This window comes from Protopterus annectens, chromosome 16.part0 (genome assembly GCF_019279795.1).
Source record: "Protopterus annectens isolate FY-2018-M chromosome 16.part0, PAN1.0, whole genome shotgun sequence".
NCBI lineage: Eukaryota > Metazoa > Chordata > Ceratodontiformes > Protopteridae > Protopterus > Protopterus annectens.
Genome location: NC_056750.1, coordinates 138,879,114 through 138,889,038, shown reverse-complemented (window position 1 = coordinate 138,889,038; position 9,925 = coordinate 138,879,114). Strand labels below are relative to the sequence as shown.

The 9,925-nt window shown below is 40.1% G+C and overlaps 1 protein-coding gene across 1 annotated transcript in view; it reads left to right on the top strand.

Moving 5' to 3' along the window:
* Positions 1–2,003: 2,003 nt before the first annotated feature.
* LOC122790342 (solute carrier family 12 member 3-like) overlaps positions 2,004–9,925 on the top strand; it is a 71,726-nt gene continuing 63,804 nt past the window's right edge. The window contains exons 1-4 of the mRNA XM_044057859.1: positions 2,004–2,021; positions 3,635–3,710; positions 6,769–6,864; positions 9,323–9,462. Of these exons, the coding sequence (XP_043913794.1) occupies positions 2,019–2,021; positions 3,635–3,710; positions 6,769–6,864; positions 9,323–9,462 (315 nt within the window). The 5' untranslated portion in view covers positions 2,004–2,018. The remainder of the gene's footprint in view (positions 2,022–3,634; positions 3,711–6,768; positions 6,865–9,322; positions 9,463–9,925) is intronic.

The window sequence follows — 9,925 nt, the reverse complement described above, 5'->3', positions numbered from 1 at the left end:
GCATTTAACATGCTGATGAACCATACGGACCTTCTTCAGGATGGCTGGGAGTTACAGACTTCACTGATCTTCTGCAAAGTGTTCTAGTACATTCTGGAGCTCACTGCTGGTATGTATAAGGATGCCTGCTCATCTGCATACTGGATTTCAATAAACAATACCTTAGAAACATTGCTTTTTGACTTCAGGTGTCCAGGAGTTAAAGATCTAAAGCCAGTCCGTATTTTCTTCTATTCTAGTGAGAAATATATCCCTATTAAGGGCTAGGATGCCTGCTAGCAAGACAGAGAGCAATGCTGGAGTGATGCCACATTGGTCGTCTAACTGCTGATATAGCTGTCTTTGAACCATTTTAAAAAACAAAGTCAATCATCTGATTACACAGAAATCTCAGGACCTTAAAGGAAAATTCTACCTTAAAACAAAAAAAGATACATATATTGAAATTCTGTGTTTTAGTAATATATCAGTTAACACCACATATATTGAAATTCTCTGTTTTGCAATATATCAGATAACACTAACTGGCTCTTATTATACTGCATTTGTGTAGACCTCAAAGTAGCTGTCATGGAAATTGTTAAATTAATGTGATTCTGTTATGCATTTTACATCTGCTGCATGTCTTTAGAATGTGGGAAGAAAGCGGAGTACACTGTGAAATCACATTATGCAAAAGTATGGGAAGTGCATTGTTTATTTATAAAGAGTAACTCTGGTTTCCAGTGCTGTTAGTTCCTCACTTGAATAATTCTGTGTTATTGTGGCATTTGTGCACAGTTTGTCAAAATCCATGAATGTGCTCCTTTAATGAGACAGGTGTACACATGTATGTCATCCTGGCACACATTACCTGATGTGTGCCTTAAATAATATAGGTGTACATAAACACATCATCCTGGCACATATCACATGATGTGCTCCTTTAATGAGACAGATGTACACCATCACACTGGCACACATTACCTGATGTGCACTAGTGAAATGAAAAATGAAGTACTTCTAAAGATATTCATAAACATATTTATTTTTATTTATTTACTCTTTCTTGTCAGGTTGGTCCCACCAGGCCACAGCCCCTTTCAGGGGAGGCCTGATGTGATATTCATACTTCGTGTACCAGGAAACTTTCCCTACTTTTTTTTTTTTTTTATAAGTGCCATGATCATTACATCTACTTGAGCTACCTCCAACTCAGGTAGATGGAACCTCAGATTAACTTTTCTTCTAAAGCAGGGAACCCTCAGGAGTGCAGCAGCCCACCCCACCCAACTCCCCTTGCACTGTACTGCAGTGCCAGTACTGGAAAAATGTATCTAAGTATCTGAAGTTGTAATAGAACCCACAGCCTTCTGATCATCCTGCACTAAAGATGAATATGTTACCTGTTGAATCACTGGCACTAAAGTAAGACCATACAAAGTGAAAACTGTCAGAAATGGGACCTTTGCAGTTGGCTTTCTCAGGAATTTGTACAAAGATGTGTGATGTTTCTACCAGTGAAGTTGAAGGAGTTTTAGAAATCAAGTTTTATAAGTTTCATAATACCAAGAAATATAGGAAAAAGTATACAGTGGTGAGGATGGCAAGTCAGCTTAGTAGCACCCTGGACCAAAGCCAGTTCTCCGGGGAAGTCAGTTAATAAGTTCAAGGCCAAAATGTAGGAAGGCATCTTTGTTAAGCAACAGATTTCCTGGATATGAAAAGGAAGACAACACCATACAAACATTTCTTTGTATTTTAGAGATAGGAGAGCTCCCTTCTAATGGGGATTTTTATAATTTACATTAGCTAAGCAGAATATTTATTGAAATGTAAAAATGCACTTTGTCTATCAGGATTCATATAGTCCATTTAATACTTTTTTTTTTCTATTTCAGGAGAACAAACAAACAGCTCCCACTGATCCAGAGGCAGTTCCCAAAGGCACAGCTCCACCAGAAGGTGCCCCAGATGTGGAGGCACCTCCAGATCCCAAAGTCAAAGAACCTGTCCGTTTTGGCTGGGTAAAGGGAGTCATGGTATGTCTAGTAAAACGCATGTCGTAATGTTTCGATGAATTTTGTTGGATCAGAAATTCTGAATCATTTGCTTTCAGGGATGAATATACATCTTAAAGGGCCCACTGTATCTTTAAGGAAGTAATTACTATTCCAGTTTCCTCAAAGAAAGCAGAAGAACTGGCTTATAAGGGTAGCTACAAGGATAAATTGTACAACTGATGAAAAACAGATAAAGTCTGCCTTTGAAAATGTGTAAAGGTATGTATACATACAATATGGATGTACTTCTAAGCATCAAAGTACACAGATCTCAAACGGCTAATGAGCGATCCCAAAAGATCAAAATCCAAACCAGTGAAAAAAACAAAAGACTTACGTTTCTTGCATGGGGGCAAGCCCCCCAAACCCCCTGTTAATTATATATACCAACCCTGAGATCACTCTACAGTGGGGAAAGGGCAATTTCCCAGTCCCCACTGTGGACAATCTTGCATGGAGTTAACACTGGCATAAGCAATCAAATGAGCTTCGATCACTTCTGCTGGTGTTAAATACGTCTGAGATTATGAAAGTTCAATTATATGAATTGTTTCCACAAATACATATACAAAATGCATCCTTATACATTAAAGTAAAATAAAAAAGTGTTAAACATACTGACAGCAATTTATTAAACTGCACACATGTGTGTGTGTGTGTGTGTGTGTGTGTGTGTGTGTGTGTGTGTGTGTGTGTGTGTGTGTGTGTGTGTGTGTGTGTGTGTGTGTGTGTGTGTGTGTGTGTGTATATATATATATATATATATATATATGTGTGTGTGTGTGTGTGTGTGTGTGTGTAAATTTATATAACATATGCTTATACACATGCTCACACATACCCACATTTTACATTTACCCATACCTTTGTGGACCATGTTATGTTTTAAATGGGTCTGACACTGTTCAGTTCACTTAAACCTGACGATAAATTTTTGATTATGTCTGATACAACTCCATGCCTTGTGTGTAATAGCTACTGCAAAATTAATGAATGCTTTTAGGTTACAAGAGATATGCCTCAGAACCATAAGAAGAGCAGTACAGAGGGGACAGCTGCCCCAGGCACCAACATTGTATAAGCTGTCACTATGCAATAGGCTATCACATACTGACAGCTTGTAAACCATCAAACTTTTCTTTACTTTCAAAGGTATCTGTGAGTTATTAGTTTCCTGCATAAAAACTCACTCCTACCTTAAAAACGGTATAACAGTTTACAAGATATCATTAAGGGGTTGTGAACATTTATAAGCAGTAGGGGGCAGCATTCAATGGGTGTGCTGCCTGTGGCACTAAACTCTCTTGCTGCAAGTCTAGTTGTACATAAAAGGCTAAATGCCCTGCTAAGGTAGGCAAAGAGTGAAAGGTGTAAGATGAACAGACAGGATCAACAGGATGGCAGCAGGCAGAGTGGATGGCCCCAGAAGGAAACCTAAGAGAGATGCAAATAATTTCAGGAAATTCTTAACCCTTGATTAAATGTGCTGACTGAAGTAATGCTCTTTTTCACAGACAAATTGTGGTTTAGAGCCCAATCGTAAGTTTAACACTGTGACCCATATCTTGCTATTCTCTCTCCTTGTGTGCCAGATTCGCTGCATGTTAAATATCTGGGGAGTCATTCTGTACCTGAGGTTACCATGGATCACTGCCCAAGCTGGCATAGGTATGTATTTTCTTGTTTAAACTACAATATGCAAATTCTAAACATTTTATTTCACTTTCTTTTATTTTATTTGTCTTTATATAACTGGAAATGTCCGGCTGAGCCAATGGCACATTTTCAGAGGTGGTCCGGGGGGAGAAAAGCTCCAAAACAGATTCACAGAGTAGTTGATGAGTAATTATATACAAGGGGAGAAAAGCTCAGCATCAGATAAAAACAAAAACATTGTAATATATTTGTATAAATATTACTAGGATAAATTGTGATCAAGAATACAACATGGACTGCAAGCAACAAGACACACTACAGAAGTGGATAGCCTATGTCAAGTAAATTCATACATAGTTATTCAAAATATTGACTGTATTTCTAATATATGAAGGTGAGAAATAACAGAGCATTCTGCTTCCATAATAGACACAGGAGTAGAATGACAATGTATGACTGACTGAATGTATTAAAAAAAGAAATCACACCATTGAGATTGTTCCCCCTGAAGAGTATCATTGTTTTTACCAGCCATTTCTAACTGTCTTTTTCCCTGGCACATGAGGTTTAGGTTTTAGGTATCATGTTGGATTATATTTCATTTTCTTAAAGCAGAATCAGAAAATAAGACCATCTATTTTGCCTTTTAAATACATTTATCATTCTACCTCCCCTCTATCCCTACTTGCCTCCAACCTCCTTTGAAACTGTTTCTTCCCTTCTGGATGTCTCCTTTGATTTGTCGTCCACCACCCATATGGGTAATTCAGTCTTGAACCATATTCAGTGAGTCCATGGGTGGTGATGCTAACTCTTCAGTGTTTTGCTTAGTGGTGAGATACCTGAGCAGACTCACTGCACTGTACTTGTGTGCAATGAAGGCACTGCATTGCACTGCTGTAACAGAAGAGTATTAAAATACTGATGGTGGATGGTGCAGGGTAGTTCCTGTGCACTGGTCCCAAGACCAGCTGACAGCATTTACTTCATATTGTACATGTGCTTCACCATTCTGCCAGTAACAACTGTCCACTGGTCAGAGGACCAGTCGGCAGCATTTACTTCATATTATACATGTGCTTCACCAGTCTGCCAGTAATATCTGTGCACTGGTCACAGGACCAGCCAACAGCATTTACTTCATACTGTACATGTGCTTCCTCAGTCTTCCAGTAATGATGCTCAGTGTACTTATTATATTGTTTCCTAGCGAGTGAAGATCATATTGTACGTATGCTTCCTCAGTCTGCCAGTAACGATGCACAGTGTACTTATTATATTGTCTCACAGTGGGTAACGATGCACAGTGTACTTATTATATTGTCTCACAGCGAGTGAAGATAACTCAGTGTGGTGCTGTGCACAAATTACCATAGGTAGCAGAAACAGTGGGAAAAAAGTGCTTGGTATGCATCTTTATACCGAGTAAGAATTAAACAATGCAATGCTGCATAGGTGATCCAATAACCAATGTGATACAGAGCTAAACATGGTATCTCATAGCTAAAGAATGAAAAGTCATGTGACAAATATGCAATATCATAACTGATAAAGAAAGAGCAGTGGTCTGCTCAGTGTGTGGTCTCACAGCCACTACAGACAATGCACTAAAGAAACTACAGTTACTTATGTGGTCCTGTGTAGTCCACTGTTCCACTGATCCCGCAGGCATAAAGACAGTGCAGTACAATAGGTATGTGATCCCACTGCATATATCTCAACCTCTTAGAGCATGAATTCGTGACACGGACAAAAATAAATGGGCACAAAGGCCCAAAATTGGGAACAGATTTTAAATATTGCTCTTACATACCTAGAAAGTTACTAAAATAACATGTTTTGCATTAGCATGTATTTTCTGAAGGCTATGAAATGTGAAACTGAAATGTCTGTCATTATTTAATGACTTCAATCCTCAATAATTTGCCAGAGAACCAAAAACTTTATGAAGGACAGATCAAAATATGAGAGGAAAATCTTAACGTTCTGTGAAATTCTGGACAGCTCAAGGGTATGTCCTACTGCCAATAAAGACAGTGCACTACAGTACTTGATATGTGGTCCACTGACACTAAACACAGTGCACTGCAGAACTAAGTATGTAGTTTCACTGCCACTAAAGGCAATGAACTTCTATCTATGTGGTCCCATAGTTAGTAAAACAATACAGTTCAGTGCTAGAAACGTAGTCCCATAGATAGTAAAACAATGCAGCACAGTTCTATATAAGTGGCCCTACAGTCATAGCCGGCCTTAGGCATAGGCCAACTAGGCGGTCGCCTAGGGCGCCGCTCTAGCAGGGGCACTTTTTCAGTATTTATTTAATGTAGGTAGATCAGGATGGGGGAACTGGGTGGTGTGGTGGGGGTGCCATGGAGCACTTTTGCCTAGGGCACCAGTTGACCTAAGGCCGCTCCTGCCTACAGTTAGTGAAACAATGCAGTATAGTGTTAGGTATAAGGTTCCTTGACCACTGAATATCAGGCACTGCTGCATAACACTCATGGTGTGGTACCTTATCCACTACAGCCACAGCAACACATTAGCAGTAGGGCTGTCCCATGGTGAGCCAAGTTACTGAAGGGCAGCACTGTTTGTATAGTACCATAACCAGTGGAGATGCTGCAGTGGTACTATAAGGAGTACATCTATTGCATCACTGCACTGTAGTCCTGCGTCACCCAATGTAATCACTGCAGTGCAGTGTGAGCAGTCTAGTACCAGTACCTTATCCACTTCAGTACTCTGATTGTAGTACCACACTGTGCATATGTGTGTGTGTGTGTGTGTGTGTGTGTATGTGTATGTGTGTGCATGTGTGTGTGTGTGTGTGTGTGTGTGTGTTTACTTTTTGTAGTAGGAAGACATAGCTCCATTACTGCTTAGACTGTCACCTAACATGAAAATATGAAGATTTTTCTCCCCGGGCCACCACTGAAAATGGATTTGTAATCCAGTTGGACTCTCCCAGTCAACAAATGTAAAATAAAATAAATAAATAAATAAAATAAAATGTGAAATGATATGACCTACGTAAATGATAACGGAGTATCTTCCTTTTTCCTTGCAGGTTTAACCTGGCTCATCATTCTTCTTTCTGTTGCTGTCACAACCATCACTGGGCTTTCTGTCTCAGCCATCTCCACCAATGGAAAAGTTAAATCAGGTACTACATTTCCATCCATGCTTCAGAACTAGAGCAGCACAATGCTTTCAAGGAAGTACCATGTAGATGTCAGTGGATGGGGCAATAGGCAGCAAAGCAGATAATCTGTTCTCAGACAGTAAATTAATGATCTGTGATTTACAAAGGCCAGATAAGTTAATTTATTGCAGCAATAATGAGTAAAGTATGACCAGTCACCGGGGGGACAGAGAGAGGGAGGCATTATATAGCTCAATTTAAGAACACAGAGCTAAGTATGTGAAGATCCAAGATAACTAGTAGGCATTGCTCTGACCAGTTACTGCACTGCTATTCCCAGTGTATCAGCTACTTGAACTCTGATTAACATAAGCAACCTGGAGAGTTCTCTCATGCAGAGTTGTTCAGTTGGGAAAAGAGCATTGTATAACATAAGTCTATGCATAGCCAGCCTTAGGCATAGGCCAACTAAGCAGCTGTCTAGGGCATTGCTCTAACAGGGGAGCTTTTCCAGTAATCTGAATGGTGTAGGTAGACCAGGATGAGGGCACAGGGAGGTGCTGGGAGGGACTGGGGAGACCTTTTGCCTAGGGCACCAGTTGACGCAACACCAGTCCTGAGTCTGTGTTATCTAGTGACACATAAGAAAGCACTTTTACAGAAAGAGTAGTGGGCATTTTGAACATATGTCTGTCAGATGATGTCTCCATAAAGGGAACATATGGCTATCAGCAGGAATGGAATACCCTGGTGAAAGAAACAGCAATGGGATGTGGAAGCAGAAAGGGGGAACAGGATGATATGGTACTGGGGGAATGCAGATATGGACAGCCACACACTGTGAATCCATAGAGACCATATGGACTGTGAATCTGCTACTTGCTTTCATGCATGTAGCTAAAGAACTAAATATTCTTTGTCTCAAATGTTGATCTGGCAGCACAGACAGACAAACTGTCCCTGTGTACAGTGCTGGGAGCCTGTGTTCAATCACTGGTTCAGGCAGCAGGGTCCCTCTGTACAGTGCCGGGAACCTGTGTTCAATCACTGGTTCAGGCAGCAGGGTCCTTGTGTACACTGCTGGGAACCTGGGTTCAATCACTGGCTAAGGTAGCATGAGGGGTATCATCTACAGAGTCAGGTTTCTTCTTCCTGGCAGCTCTAAGTGGAAACCAGAGAGTCCATGAAAGGCAGGTGACAGTCAGGAGGACATCCAGCAGATATTGTACAGTATGAGCATGAGCAGAAGAGTTTGCATACTTCCTGAATTGCCAATAATGCTCCTTTGCACCAAATGGAAGGGGTATGTGATTATGCCATAATTAAAGAAGCTCCAACACCTACCTGCACTGTGCAGGCTGCAGGAGGATAATATATACTACTCAGTCCTTACTCCCCTTCCAATTAATTAATATATCTAATATGTAAGGGAATAAACAGGAATATAATGGGTGGCTTGAGGTCACCCAGGAAAGAGGGACCCCTTTTCATTTTTACCTCAGTCCTGTCACTCCTGTCATTTACCAGGGGTTCAAGCCTGTTTCTCTCCTGATTAAATGGGTACTTTTACTGTCTTATAGACATGGCAGCCCTCTAAAATGTTTCTCTCCTTGTCCACGGGATCAGTCTAATGGTTCCCTTATTGGACACAATTGACTCATTTGTTCCTCATTTGGTTTGAGCACCCTATAGAAGTTCCTTATTGAAGGTGAAAGTCAGGTGTTAGGGACTGGGTCAGTTTGCAGATCCTATAGACTGCCCTATCTGCACCCTGCCAGCATAGTTGCTCTCAGGAGATACATGTGCACTGCTGCACAACCACAGCCTCCCAGCTATGCAGTGCACTGCTGTGCATCATGGGCATGTGCACAACCATAGCCCCCCAACTATGCAGTGCACTCCCAACTATGCAGTGCACTGCTGTACATCATGGGCACGTGCACAATCACAGTCTCCCAACTATGCAGTGCACTGCTGTACATCATGGGCATGCAAGGCTCCTTGATGAAGGTATGTATCAATTCTCCTGTTGGTGTCATCAATGCAGAGATCAGAGCTGTCTTCCTCCTCACAATGGGTAAAATCATTCCCTCATAGGAATCCTGATCATTTGCATTTTGTTTCCAACTTAAATACGGTTAATGTTTCATGTATTACTATTTTCATATGCAACAGTTAAAAAAATATCTACAGCATTTAATCACTGCTTTCTTTAAAACTGCTGCCTGTTTTCGAGACTCTCAGGAGCATTGTTAGAAAACTGCTATGACTAAGTAACTTCTTCAAGGTTAAACAGGATATAAGTAGAAAATGTGGGACTCAAACCTAGTTCTGCCTAGTACATTATTCTTTTACTTATTATTCTGAAATGATACTGCCATTTGAAGAAAATGTCACATTTTGCTAGTTGCTAAGTGGTTATGTTACTCTTTCTCTAAGATTTCCTTTCATGATGAACACATCTGATTACTTACTGCAGGTGGAACCTACTTTTTGATCTCTCGAAGTTTGGGCCCAGAACTTGGTGGATCCATTGGCCTTATCTTTGCCTTTGCCAATGCTGTAGCAGTTGCCATGCATACAGTTGGCTTTGCTGAGACTGTTCGAGATTTGATGATGGTAAGGAAATATGCCCCATCTTGGGCTCAGACCAACATCTCTGTCTTTAGCAATAGTATCAGTGTTATTAGCTACCATGAGTGGGCTGTGTTATACACTGACCTTTCTGGTGGTATTTTATTAAATCCCATTTTCAGAAAATTCCTGATATGTGAAATGTGAATATCAAATCATCCTCACAATATTTGTATTTTCATATAGAAAATTCAATACTCTAGTCATTTACAAGTTTAATAAATGTAAAAATATGAGAGAACTTTCAAGTAATATTTGTTGTTATTCAGTATTTACTCAATTTATTTATTAAACTTTTATTAACTACATTGTTGAGAATTATTTTGTGTATTGCATTACTTTTTGATACTGGTAGTGATACCAGACTTTTTTTTTTTAGTTTGCATGTTAGACTATGTCCCGACTGTGTTTGTTTTGTTTGTTTTAGCAAGGAGCAGTGCAATAATCA